At 29.9% G+C, this 16,017-nt stretch overlaps 1 protein-coding gene across 1 annotated transcript in view; it reads left to right on the forward strand.

Moving 5' to 3' along the window:
• The first annotated feature begins 5,249 nt into the window (after positions 1–5,249).
• Positions 5,250–16,017, forward strand: part of LOC100164732 (protein O-mannosyl-transferase TMTC3) — a 63,459-nt gene continuing 52,691 nt past the window's right edge. Inside the window, exons 1-3 of the mRNA XM_001947305.5 lie at positions 5,250–5,859; positions 12,758–12,964; positions 13,172–13,308. Of these exons, the coding sequence (XP_001947340.2) occupies positions 12,779–12,964; positions 13,172–13,308 (323 nt within the window). The 5' untranslated portion in view covers positions 5,250–5,859; positions 12,758–12,778. The remainder of the gene's footprint in view (positions 5,860–12,757; positions 12,965–13,171; positions 13,309–16,017) is intronic.

Genomic DNA, 16,017 nt, shown 5'->3' on the forward strand with positions numbered 1-16,017 from the left:
TGGTTCCGTTTCGGAAAACGGATCTGAAGGAAGAAATTAATTTTGTTTTGATGGGCATAACTGCTGGAGGTAGAATTACTTGCCGTAGGAGGGGTGGCGTTTTAAAATCTGCCTCCGGGCGGCAAAATGTTCCTTGACACGTGGAAATTGAACTGCGCATATAAACAGTGCGTCAATATATATATATATATATATATTATCATATTAAATTTGCACCGAGCACGCACAAGTGCACAATTAATGGACATCAGGTAAATGCAGTACAGTGCAAAGCAATGTAAGTATACTTATAAATAAACGAAAAATATCGCAATAATACGAGTATTAAAAATGATAACTGAATAGACATTGTGGCGAAAGTGGGCAAGTTAATGAAAATAATTAACTGTGGCAAGTTAAGTTAATTCAATTAAATTGTATTCAGTTAAGTTAAAAGTTAACAAAAAAAAATTAAGTAAGTAGATAAATTTAAAGTTGAGGTAGAAAATAAAGTAAATTTAACTCAGTTAAAAAAAAATTAATTATTTTTCAAGTTATAATATTTTTAAGCCATAAACTGCACTAGTATTTTGTTACACACAAACGTTTACCAAGATGTTTAATACTGTGTAAAAAATTAGATTATCATAAAATAAAATTTTAAAATAAATTACCAAAATTGAAAAAGGGTCAATGAATCAGTATCGCCTAATTGATTACGCATAACTGCACGACAATAATTAACTATAAAAAGTTAAGATGCAACAATAACAATTTTAACTGAATAATTTAAAAAGTTAAAAACAAAAATAATTTACTAGTTAAGTCAAAAAAAGTTTAAAAAAATTACCTTTTTAACAAGTTAATGCCCACCTCTGTACTGTTGTATATTATACGCAATGTTTGTATATTATTATAATATGACGCGCATTTCATGTGTAGTTGAATATATATAAATCAGGTCTTGAAAACATCTGAGAAATCAAAAGTGTTAAATATCATAATCAAATATTGTATTTTATGATATTCGAAATCTATATTTTAAAAAAGGAAAAAGATTCAGATCGATAAATTATACCAAAATAATGATCGCTTTATATTTTTTGCATAAACAGTATGTCAGTCATAATATTATATACATACTATCATATTAAATTTGCACCGAGAATGCACAAGTGCACAATTAATGGACATCAGATAGACGCAGTACAGTGTAAAGCAATGCACTTATGCAATATAGTAAACGAAAAATGCCATAATACGAGTACCTATTAACAATTATTACGGAACGGACATTGTGGTAAATTATACGCATTGTTTGTTTATAATTATATTATGATGCATTCAATTTGTAGTTGAATGCTACTATAGCTGAAGTATATCATGAAGCAGGGCTTGAAACCAACTGAGAAATCAAAAGTATTATACTATCAAAATCAAATATTGTATTTGACGATATTCGAAATCTATATTTTTAAAATGGAAAAAGATTTAAATCGATAATTTATACCGAAATAATAATCGTTTTGTATTGTTTACAATATACAATTTGTTTTTAAATTAAAAAAAGTTAATTTAATTTAAAATTCATAATATTATGTAGGACGTAGGTAATAATAAATGCCAAACTAATATTCCGTTTTCTAAGATAGGCATGTAGCATGTTCCTACAATGCGCAGTCACGCGAACGATGACAGGTTTCTATCGCAGTTAAAAATCAAAATTAAAACAGTACAAAATGTAAAATCGATATTTGAATCGAAAAAAATAGAATAATTATGTTCTAAATCTTATTAAAAATCATAATACAATTAGAACGATATTGCGCAACCACATAAAAATCATATAATCTTATAAAATCAATACATTATAATATATTATTTTAAATTTAAATCAGAAAAAAACAATTATAGATGTGTGAAATTGAAATTGAAATCAAAATTTTTCCTGCCCTGGTATGAAGAATTTAATATTACGTAAAATAATTCCTAACGATAACTTTTCTAAGTACCTACATATGTTTAACTTTACTAGCTTATACTATAAATTATAGTAGGTACTATTTACACTTACTTTAAACGATGACTTTTATACGATGATAACGAAACGTCAGTTGTATTGGTCTGACAAGGTCGAAGAATACCTAAGAAAAATATACGATATGATGTAATATACTATTATATAAGTACGTAAGAAGTTCAATATTATGTTTTATATAAATTTGTAATTAATAAAGTTTTACTCGAAATCTCAAAACGCGCGTAATAAAATGTTTAAATAATTATCTTTAAAGATAGTTTTGAATACGTCTACAATCACGTCTTATGATCAGGGAAAGGATTTACAATTTTAAGCATAATATGCCTATATTAATACTTAAATTTGCATATTTTTACGAAATATATAGAAATATAATAAATAACAGAGTTTAGCCTCAGTAAGCAGAAAATGTATTTACTGATCAAAGTATCAAAGATAAACATATTGTGATATTTTACATTTTTGATTGGTACATTTTCTAGTTTGTTAAGATTTCTTCTCGCTTACTATTCTTTTATTAATAAAATAATAATTAATAATACTAAAACTATGCAGAACACGATAATTATAAAAATTGATTGAAAATTATAGATTTATAGTATAATATATTATATATGAACTGTTTCTAATAATATCTGAATTACAACTTTTGTTTCAATCATTTCACATTCCTATCTCGAGTTATATAACAATATAATATAGCATAGCCATTTTAACTCGACTTAATAATATTGTACTGAACACAATATTATTCTCGTCCGAAAGACAATCGCATAAAAAATCGATTTTAATATAATAGGTATACAAGATAAGTAAGTTGAACTCTATCTAATGTACCTAATAGGTAATCAAAGCTGTGAATTCCTTTGTTCTGCCTTTACCTCGTTTAATAAGAAGATTATGGAACTAAGTTCGGTCATTTTACATAACTCCTAGTAATACCCACACATAATATACGTCTTATAAATTATATTATGAAAGCGCGGTTTTGCATTAAATTCCCTTCTTAGTTAACTTAATTTTTTGATAGTTCATAATTGTTTTTTTGGCAATCGTGCTGCGGAATAGATTGTTTTTGGTATATCATTATTATTATTATTATTTTATTTTTTTTTATATTTTGATACTAAATTTTTTTGGATCGTCGTGGTCAATAATATATTATCTGTCGCAAAATACAAAATACCAATAAAGATATTACGTAGGTACCTCGTACCTCCCATACTTAATGATTTTGATAGTTATAACAATAAATGTAGGTAGTGAACCAATAGAATACCTAATACCTATGTAGGTATATATAATTAAATACAAATAACAACAGACGTAACTTTGACAAAGACGAATTATTTAAATATTATTTTTAAATTTTAAAACTATAATCTTGGTCGATTGTATTTTTAATATCGTGAACTTTGTTTCTTTTTAAATAATAACATTGTTCACAGTTGTAGGTCTACAGCATAAATGATCCTGAGCATGTCCTGATGTTAGTATATTTTGAGACAAAAGTCAAGATAGGATAATATTATGTTGCCTCTATAATATATTCAGCACCCTCCCCCTGTAGGTGGTTGACCTCCCCACATCCCCTCATAAATCGAGTCAGCTATATAAAGCAAATTAATAATTACAATTTATAAATTTTTGTCGCACTCGACCGCATGAAAGTTTAATTTTTTTTCACTCATCCATCATTTGGGTAGGTACACGCCGATAGCCTGCAATGCCTTCCCGACTCATGAGTTTTCACAAACAAAACTACAATGGTATAATTTTTTAATCCGTTCAGATATTTTTGTATTAAGTTACGAAACAGTACGTACCTATATTATTTATATTGAAAGTAAACTAAACAGTTTATCTATATTATTACTTTTTCAAAATAATGCATTTTTATTCCTAATTGTTGTAAATTCCGAGGCCCCGTCCTAATAACGGAGACCATATTATGCGGTTGTTTATATGCGGCAGCCTAATGGCTAATGGTAAATAATAATAATAACATGTCTCTGGTCGGACGTATTTTCGGATGACTGACATATTTTTAATACCTATAGTTTAATAATAATATCTTAAATCGTGCGCGCCTACAATGTTGTAAATAATTATATGAACGAAAACCAACTGAACAGTTTTTTTTTTATACTATTAATTTTAAAAATAATATACATTTTTATTCTGATGTATGGTGAATTCCGAGGCCGTAATGATATTATGTGGTCGTCTGCGATCGGCAGCCTAATGGTATAAATAATAATAATAATAATAATAATAATAATAATAATAATAATAATATGTCTCTGGTCGGACGTATTTTTTTCAGATGACTGACATAATACATTTTCACCGCGAGACAGTACCTACCTTTATATTATTAAAATATGTCAATAATAATAATATCTCAAATCATGTGCCTACGACAATAATAATATTACTATTATTACAATACCTACAGCCATCATCGCCGTTGTTATCACCATTTACAATGGTATGATTTTTAAGTCCGTTCAGAATTTTTGTATACGTACCTACCTATATTATTTATACTGAAAGTAAACTGAACGGTTTTTCTATAATATTTTTTTTTTTTTAAATAATGCATTTTTATTCCTAAATGTTGTAAATCTCGAGGCCATTAGCGGTTGCTGATGGTAAATAATAATATCGGTCGAACGTATTTTCGGATGACTGACATAATATTTTTTCGCCGCGACCTTTATATTGTTATAAAATAATATCTCAAATCGTGTGCCTACGACAGTGATACTATTATTATTATTACAATCGTCGCCGTTGTTATGGTCGGTGGTAAATATTAAAATAATAATATTATATTATAATAATAATAATAATATATTATTATGATTACGGTCGTGCCACGGCTGGCGGGCGGCGAGCGGGTCGCGAGCGATGATGTGCCATGGGGGGGGGGGAGGAGGGGGACGCGAGTGAAAACGGTACGCCGCGAAGACGACGGTGACGGCGGGGTCGCGCGGCGTTCGGCGACCGTCGGCGACCGTCGGCGCGGGTCGTGCGGCGGCGGCGCGGTCGATGGGTTGCGGAAAAACAACGAAAACGAAACGAGAAAAAATACATTTACAATATATATATATATATACGACCGCCGCCGACAGCGCTCACGAGGCGGGCGCGGCGCCGCCGCCGCCGCCGCCTTGCCGTGGCAACGACCAGCGAGGCAGCAGCGCGGGCAGCGGCGGCGGCGGCGATAGTCCTAGCACGAACCCCACCACATTCGGGTCGGGCACAATCATGCGTCCCGAGCCGGAGCGCGTCGTTACCGCGACCGCAGTCTCGTCCCCGTGATAACGCCGACGACATCGCTCCGACGACGGTGCAACGCGCCCACACGACGCCACACACGACTTTGTTCCGTTTCGTCGTCCGGTCCGGTCCGGTACTCGCGATTACACGACACGGAAATAACAGATATTATTAATTAATTATTAAAATCGGAACGACGATATTATGTCGTCGTCGTCACCGTGGACGGCGACAACGACCACGGACGACCGTAACGATTATTATCGCCGCCGCCGCCGCGGACGCGTAACGACAGCCGCCGAAGACGGAGCGACAACGACGACGACGTTGTAACGGTATTAACGGTAATCGTCGATCGACTCGCCGCGGTAATTTTGCTCGTCTCCGGTAACGTGACAATTCGCCGGGACCCGTTCGCCCAAGCGCGCGCGACGAGTGACGAGTGACGACGGCCGCGGACAACCGGACCCGTCGTCTCGGTGGACATGGTCTGACGGAACGTTTGAACCGAGGTTTGAACCGGTCGGCTGCGGAGAATAACAATATCGTTTACGGTGAGTGGTACACATCGCATACCGGGTCGTCCCCCCACCCGCCTTTTACCGTTCGCCATCGTCTTGTCGAAAAAAAATTTTAGGTAGGTAGGTGGGCATAACGATGTTGTGGTTTCGTACCGACCTAGGTACCCGTCCCGAGTGGTTTCGTGACGATGTCGTTTATATTTTATTTATCAAAACGTATTATATTTTTAGCCCTCTATAACAATATTACAAAAACACGCGACGCGTATTAATATTATAAAATTCAAGTAAATAAACAAATAACGTTTAGCCATAATAATAATATAATAACGGGTTTTGGTCTCGTCGAAATGTTCGTCTTGCGCGGAAATCGTAATAATAATAATGTTGTGGTTGCGCGCGCCAGAAGTCGCGCAAATTTTGGGCCCTAGGACGTCGGTAGGCAGGAAACTATTGACCTCAGCTACGACAGGATATCCGGAGCATCCCTGTTTCCCGACACTATAATTAGTTTAGCCGATATGAGTTGGCCAGCTCAGTGCTCACTTAAGTTCTACGACATATTGAGTCGTTGTCACCTTCTTGGTTTTAACCGTTCCGATACCGCGGTTTGTTACCGTAAAACGTTAAAATGTCTCGTCACCGGATGGAATATTATGCCAATTTGTTATTATTATTCTAATACATTTTCCGTACGTGGGCAGTGCGTAGTCTCCGGGAAGAAATCCCACGCGAAACGTTTAGGATCTGCGTAGAATTTTGTGACTGAAAAATGAGTAAAATCTGTCTGGTGGGGGTACCTACAGAAAAAAAAATTGCACCCGTGACGGATTATAATAAATTATACGAGATTATACTTCAATCGACAATAAATCGTGTCGGGCTTGGGTACCTAATTTGAGAACGATTTGCAGATTCGGTTTTGCGCGCATTTACAATAATATCGTATCCATGAAATAATACTATTTTGGTATTTTCCTAGAAGTGCCCGAGCTAAGTTGTTTTAAATTTAATACATTTGATGTGAATTTACCGCGACGCGTTTCGTCTAGTCCTACCTGAAACGCGATCGTTAGACTTAAATTCTCAGACTTATTAATTAGTAGGTACTTCATGACTGCCATTAATAATAATAGCCATTATCGGTGTGGACAACTCTGTAATATTTTAATTAATTTCATAATAAACATAATATTAACTAAATATTTGAAAAAAAAATTGAACTCGGATAGTAGTAGCTGGTCAAATTATTGTACCTATAGCGACCTATAGTGAAAAATTAACTATTTTTTTACCCATCGTGCATTACTGCGTAACTCGACTAAGAAAATAAAAATTACTGTCTTTTAAAAATTATTAAAAATAAAATTGGTCCATTATACCTACCTACATTTAGCTCTTACGATAAGGAATATAAATAATAAATTGTACAATTTTATTGTTTTGCTCTAAGTATAGTAAGTTGAGTGACTGTATAAATATATCGACTATATCCATCATCGGCGTGGATTGTTCGCTAAATGAGAGAGTTCAATGATGTATTTACTCGTGTATTTACATATTATTATTTTTTTTTTAGGTAGGTCAAATTAATGTATAGTGAAAAATTAACTCATTTTTTTTCTTATCATGCACATCTGCGTAACTCGACTTAAAAAATAAAAAAAAATAATAAATACCTTGCTTCATCTTTTAAAAATTATTAAAAAATAAATTGCGTCTATAATTTTATTGTTTTGTACCGAGTATAGTATCGATGATTGACTGTATAATACTGACTATATGATATCTACCCATTATCGGCGTGGACAACTCTGTAATATTCGAGGTAATATTATAATTATTTCAATAATAAACATAATATTTACTTGTTTTTTGAAAAATAAATAAATGCAAACTAGGATGATCTGGCGGTAGTTCTTGAAAATAGTCGTTTTTTCCTCGTTTCGATCGTCGTTGTTCGCCAAATGAGAGAGTTCAATGATGTTTTTCCTTGTGTATTTACATATTATTTTTTTTTTTTTAGGTAGGTCAAATTAGTGTAGGTATAATGAAAAATGAACTCATTTTTTTCCAATCATGCATGTCTGCGTAACTCGACTAAAATAATAATAAATACCTACCTAATGCTTCGTATTTTAAAAATTATTAAAAAATAAATTGTGAGTACAATTGTATTGAGTATAGTTGTTGATTGACTGTATAATATCGTCTATACACCTACCCATTATCGGCGTGGACAACTCTGTAATATTATAATTATTTCAATAATAAACATAATATCTATTTACTTAATATTTGAAAAAAAAATGCAAACTCGGATGATCTGGCGGTAGTTTTCCAACGAGTTTTCGAAAATAGTCGTTTTTTTCCTCGATTCGATCGCTTTTGTTCGCCAAATGAGAGAGTTCAATGATGTATTTACACAGCTGCAGCAGGAAGCGTGGAATTCGCAATTCAGCCAATTCTCATAATTTCACCAAAAATTCCGAGATCGAAACCAATTAAAATATGACGTGTAGGTATATTTTTATTAATAATTCTCCTCTACAAATATTGGTGCAGAATAATTTCTGAATATAATTCAATGAAAAATACTATTTTTATCGAGATTTTTATACAATTTTGTAAACTACTATAATATTAGGTGTGTAGGTAAAATTAGTGTACAGTTAAAAATGAACCCATTTTTTTCCTACCATGCATGTCTACGTAACTCGACTAAAAAAATAATAAATAATAGGTACTTCCTTTAAAAAATAATTTAAAAAAAATTTGCCCGAACATTTAGCTCTTAGAATAAGGAATATATTAAAAATTGTAGGTACAATTTTATTATTTTGAACTAAGTATGGTTGATTGTCTGTATCATGTCGACTTTATCCATTATCGGCGAGGACAACGTTGCAATATTATAATTAATTCAATAATAAACGTCGTATTTACTTAGCCATTGAAAAAAAAATATGGTCTGGCGATAATTCCCGAAAATAGTAGGTAGTTTTTTACCTTCTCGATCGTTGTTGTTCGCCAAATGAGAGAGTTCAATAATACGTATATTTTACACAACTGCAGCAGGAAACGTGGAATCCGCAATTCAGACAATTCTTATAATATTATAATAGGTATATATTTGTGGTATTGAATTCAATTAAAATAAGGAGGAAAATAATTCTCCTCTCCAAATATTGATTCCTAATTAAAATTCGATAAACAATATTCTGAAAATACCAATCTTAGATATAGGTAGGTATGCACTACTATAATAGGTCGAATCAGTTCACAGCGAAAAATTAATAAATCATTTTTCTACTTTTACTGCTTGTCTGCGTAACACGACTATAAAAACAAATAAAAAATATTGTAATTTAAAAATTATTTAAAAAAAAAAATTATTTTATACATTTAGCTCTTATATAATAAGGAATAGAAATAAGAAATTGTACAATTGATTTGCACCATGTAGGCATAGTTGTTTGATATATTCCTATCGAGATATTTTCTATTCAATAATAATAATTAATAGCTTCAGTCATATATCATCTGGATCACACGTGGTACCTACCAATACATTTTATCTCGAATTTTATCGTATAAACTACCCATTGTATAGTTTTGTGCTCAATTTTACTTTTTCAAAGCGTCGACTTTATTGACCTTTTTTTACTTTGTTGCATTGTTAAAGTTGAAAACTTGGTTGCTCTGCTGTAAAAAAAAAAAAATAAATAAAACCCGTATATTCCGAATCTGATTTATTAACAAAAATTGATTTTCTAAAATTAAATTGTATGTTAAAAATAACTTCATTAACTACGCCTTTACATAATATCTCGCATAATATTATATTCAGTCTGTAATTTTTACGGTGTGATATTAATAGTCTGTAACGTAAAATAAATTTGATTTGAAAAAATACTAAATAAATAAAAAATTCACTAAGTCTATTAATTTTTGTTGTGAATTTACAACTAAATTAAAAACGAGATTAAAAATTAATTTTGGACCTTTTTGACAAAATGTTCAGTCATTGTTGTTATATTTTTATTTTAGCCTTTATTACATTTTTATATTTATATAAAAAAAATAATAAAAAAAATACTACCGTCTATTTTACTTGTTAACATTTAGGTTGGGACCTATTTAAAATATAATTTTGTTGGTTACTTTCGTTATCATAATGAAAATACATTTTTATTCATATACCTACCTAGTGAAATTATCCAGAAATTGCAAACATATTATGATTTAATATTTATTTCAATAGAAATCAGAATTATCTACCTAGGTAGTAGGTAGGTAAATCTTAATTTTATGGTTTTAATACAAATTGTTGACAATTTTTTTTAGGTTGTAGGTAGGTATAGTATCGAAATTGAAGAGGCACTACTTACACTACTAAAAATAATTGTATGAGAATGAAGTTTATTATAAAGTTATATTTAATCGGCTTTTGTCTTACCTTGGTACATTACTCGGTACATTATTTAGAATGATTAGGAATCGATTTTTCATTAGTTATTACGCTTCAGTAGTTTGATACTTTTATGGTAAAAATACCTTGTCATTTGTTATGTTTTATACTTTGATATACATCTGGCTTTATAGTTGGTACCTATACATTTCTTCATGTAAATCGATTTACTAATTATGTTATGTAGAAACCTGATACCTAGTTATGTATACTTAAGTATACTCGGTGCCAGTTTTTCATACCTTCCGCAATTCTATAACATTTTTAAATTATATTTCATATTTTAGTTGTCTACTTAATTATACCTAATACTTTTCGGGTTTGGTGCGTTGTATTTTATCGAAAAAAATGACTTCACAAGAAATAAATTCTCAGGCCTTGTAGAGTTGTCGGATTTTGATAACAATTTTTTTATCTGAAAGAACAAGACTTCCTACGGGCTGCATTAATCTCTGGTTTTTATTTTATTTCATATCATGGTAGCTTAAAATAAGGCTTAAAATTGTATTACTTACTTATTTTTAAAGACATATTATCGAGCATATTATATTATACAATTTGACATTTTTTAGAAAATGGAGTTCAACGCTGCCCGTAGAATATTGCCCTACATTATCGGTAAAAAAAAAAAAATAAAAAAAATAATCAAATTTAGTCGATTCCACAGAACATTATTATTTTCGTAGACCATATTTTTTCGGACAAAATTACATTGGGAACGGGCGTTTTAATACATTTTAATTTTCGAAATTAAATCCTATTAAATTATAATATTTTGTTATTGTTATTAGCGTTTTATACGAGGTTATATATGATATAGTTTGCAGGGGGGGTTGTCTAAATTTTTAGTCAATGTCTTCAAACAGCGTTCTGAACAACTTGGTATATAACAAAGCTGAGTGTATATAAAAGTATATAGTTACTTACGCGTATATTAGGTATTGATACTGAAAGACATTCTATAGTTGTATAATTAACATTCGTAACACGTCGTGTTTTACAAACGAACCGAATTGTATTTATTTATTTATATTCGTCCGGTGAAATGTTTATTTGATTTCGTTCTAATTTTATATAATTTTCTCTGTACAATCTTTATAGCACGCGGGTATATCATAATTCGCATAATGATTAAAATTAAAATCAAAATAATTGCAATAATATTCTCGATCACGAGAATGATTGACCTATCTACGGAAATAAAAACGAATTGGGATATTTTATTTTACCATTAACAAATTAAGTTCGAGTTTGACAATATTCAATTAGGTATTATACATTTGCCAACAAAGTGTACAAACATATATTTTTATAAGCCCAATAAGACGTAATATTAATAGGCAGGCAACTCGCGTACAATTTATTCGTGCATCATATTTTATGTTATTTTTGTACGACTAATTGTACGACTAACTATAGACTACAGTATTATTATAGTATATAATACCTAAAACGAATAATTTAGTAGTGAAAAAAAGTAGTAAAAGAGAGAAACTTTAAGTTAAAAATATGCAAACATTTACGAAAGTTTTCTTTTGTTCGGTACTCGTAGAAAATAACTAGAAAAAAAATCACTAACTAAACAATTCTACGCACAGGGTTTAGTAATAAGTACTTGAAATTGTTTTTTTTTTTTTTTTCATAATTTAAAACGTTAACATTGACCGATGTGCACTCGAAACGTTTATGAGATAAAAAAAATCAATTCGTATTTCGTAGGTATAACATATATGTAGTACCTAAACATAACTAATAACGTTTGCTAAAAAACACCTACATATTATGCGTATTCCTCGGCGTATTCAATAACAGCGGGTTTATGTACTTTGTTGAACAAATAATATAGCTGTGTTAAAAGACCGTAAAACATGTTTAAATGCGAACAACTGATGGACATTTATCTCCGATCAACTATTAACCCTTTATAGATAGGCAAGTGATATTTTTAGACGAAACTTATATTCAACTGGGTAATATAATAGGTAGGAAGGTCATACGTTTTTTATATACAAACCGAGCGGGGTACTGCAGGTGACAGGGCGGTAGCTAAATATTAAGAAAACCGAAACCTCCAATAAAATTTAATTTTTATTACGCTATTAGTTGGTTTTTTTTTGTAGGTTATTACCGAGGTTATTACCTACTTTGTGGGTCAGTATCATTATCAATAATTTAAATGGGTGGGTTTTTGGAAATTAAACAAAACGTGCCGAATCTATACAATTAAAAAAAAATGCAATAAAAAGTATAGGCCTATTTAGATGAGGTACCTATACTAGGTAAACCGAAATGAAAAATATATAAACCATAATATAGTTACTATATATTATAACCTATATACCCATAATTTGCTTATACCTGCGTGTGTTCACCCGTAACTTTATGTACCTATATAATAACTCATAAAAACCACAAAACGTCGTAATTTTTTATTTGAACATTTATGTTGTACGTTTGCAGATCACTAAGTGAAGCAGCGCGATGGCGTCATCGGTGGCCGTATCGTCAATAATATTTTTTACATGCTTGGCATGCTACTACAACAGTCTCTACTGCGACTTCGTCTTCGATGACATCAGTGCTATAAAAGACAACAGAGATCTAAAACCTCAAACTCCTGTATGGAACATATTTTACAACGATTTTTGGGGCACGCCTATGCACAAGGTAAATAATATCAATACAAACACGATGTAAATATAAATATCTATATAAGCATATTTTGTTTGTATTCTTATAGTTGATATGATAATGTTTTATTATTTCATTGATTTTTTTTAATTTTTATGAACACTAAATGCGGTGGGTGGGTAAAAAATGTCGTTAATTTTATGTCACGCGTGCCTGTTCAACGTTTTCGTTTTTTTTTTTCAGGAACAAAGTCATAAATCGTATCGTCCTTTGACGGTTTTAACGTTCAGATGGAATTACATGATCCATCAGTTGGAACCTATGGGATATCATCTCGTGAACATATTGCTTCACGCCATAACAAGTGTTCTCTACTATAGGTGAGTCTTAATCGTGCATTAAATAAAAACACATCATATTTTGTTGTACTCACGCATGCGCCTAGTCGAAGTTGAGATAAAATTGGATTATGAAGAAACATTACTCGCGAAATCAAAGAAAAAGATTGTAATTTATCCACTTTTGTGGTGCAAATCTCATTAACTATATTATACAACTTTGTATTCACACACGTGAATCTGAGAGCTGTGTCTAGCTGTGTAGATTACAAAATGCGTAGAATTTAACCCAGTACAAAATACTCCTTCCATGATAAAATTATTAATCCCAGCAACAGTATCCGAAAAGCAAAACTTTGCGAAAACTTTGCACCTCCTAAAACCACTGTGGGCCCTAGAACTTTGAACGACTCTATACCTTAGAATTCCTTATAATTTACATTAATTATCCTTTTACATATTAATAATTACAAGCACATATATTTATTTTTTATCAAACCGGTGTATGTAGGTACTTACCTATATTATATTATAAGATAATATCCGCGGGAGAATTTTAAATTTAATACGCTTTAAATTTGCTTAAAAATGTTTTCCGACAAAATAATTACATCATACGGTTATAATATTATATAATAAATGGAATACAATTATTTTACCAACTATGTCATTATTAAACTAACAAATCTCTAATCTACTAAATTAAATCAAACATTTTTTTATTTTTAGGTATGTTAGTTATTATTATTTTGTATTTTAATAGTATACATATTAGCTACATTTTTATGCTTGATATAATAATCATAATGTGTTTATATAATATAAAAATAAATAAAAAATAAAAAATGTATATTTTAATGCTCCACTAAAACAAGAAAGTCAGTTGTTAAATTTTGTTTAACATTGTGTAGACCATATGCAAAAATTAAACTAATTAACTATAAATTATTTTTAATTTACAGTGATTGAAATGCATAATATATTTGATTTTGGAGCTTTTATAATTTTTAAATAATTATTTGATTGATTTAATAACGTTACCTTAATGTAGGTTAGATAATGTACGTAATTATACGTATCTCTTTAATAAAATTTAGCATATTTACCATTATATTCTGAATCGAAGTACTATAATGTCGTCACCACTCATTGGTGCTTTGAAAAAAACCTCTCAAAAATTAGCCTACTACTTTTACCTACATGTTAAATAAAACATATTTATCAATATTAAATAGTTCTGACTAGGTACGATGTAATTTGAAATTTATAAAAATTACTCATAATTCATAAAGAGTAGTTCGAGGAGTAGTTAGTGTAGAATTGTGGAAATAACTTAAACAATTAAGTGTAACAAAAAATGGAAAAATCAATAAATGTAAAAAAAAAAATGTTTAATCAATCAACATATTTTATACTGAAGAAAAAATACAAATTTTTTAAAAATAGATAAAAAAAAATTTCCACATTTATTACCGATATAAATGTATTTGTGTTTTGGATTCCCTATTTTATATTAATTAACAGTATACTATCAAAATGGGTAAATGGTAATACAAGTACATAGTTTTAAATATAAGTATGTAAGTTAAATATATTATGGATACCTATACCTATAATATCAAAGGATTTTTTTGATAAATAATTAATATGAGATATCATATAATTTTCATAATTTTCAACTGTTTTAAATTGTTCAACGAAAAATGTTCATGAAAATGTGTACGTTACTAGTTGAGGCTATTACATTTGTTTGTCGTGAAGATTTAATAATATTTTTTTGACTGCTCTGCAGATGTGAAGAGAAAACTTGATACGTTTATTATACTTAATTATACGTCTTCACACCATATTTTTCTATTTGAAATGGTTTTATTATTTATAAGTAGGTGTATAGTAGGTACCTACTATTTTTTAATCAATTTTTTTTTGTTTTAAACATTTAAAACGTAGTCATTCAAAGTTTTTAAATATTTCACTGTGTCTTATTATATTATTATATTTTTCTCGTATTATTTATAATACATTTTTTATATTTAATGAAAAATTATTTATTACTCACAACTTATATTAATATAAAATGAAATAAAGTTATTTAATTATTAAGCTTAGAGGTTTGAGTAGGGTCATATCCTATCATTATTACTTCATGCATCTTTCCGTCCATACTAACGGATCTTAATATTCAATTATTTATAGGTAGGTACCTACAGCTACCCGACTGAAAGTTTATGAATATAAAAGAAAAATAATCAACAAATTTCTCAAATTTACTTAAAACTAAATAATATTATGAATATAATAATATGATAATTTATTATCCAGTAAAACAATATTATAAACAAATAATAGACAATTTATATAAAATGTATTTATATGCTATAACAAGCTCAAATTTGCATTAAATCGAACAATAATTAATAATTATTGTACTTGATAACAGTTTTAATCAAAATAAATAAAATAATTCGTAAAATAATGTAATCATTTAGTAGTATAAGTGGATAACCGACCGTACTGTGATTATATTACATTCATATATTATAATATAGGTACATAGTAAGTACTTTTGAATAATATTATATTATTTATAAAGTTTTGAGCTGTATTAATTTTTATAGGTAATAACGTAAAAGTGACATCATCACAATCATCGAAAATTGTCTTACGGTGATGGAAATTATAATAATTAATTTACAGTTGAAATATAAATATATTTTATTTGATGTACCTTAGGGCCCTTTCACATGGACG

This window comes from Acyrthosiphon pisum, chromosome A2, assembly GCF_005508785.2.
Source record: "Acyrthosiphon pisum isolate AL4f chromosome A2, pea_aphid_22Mar2018_4r6ur, whole genome shotgun sequence".
NCBI classification, from domain to species: domain Eukaryota; kingdom Metazoa; phylum Arthropoda; class Insecta; order Hemiptera; family Aphididae; genus Acyrthosiphon; species Acyrthosiphon pisum.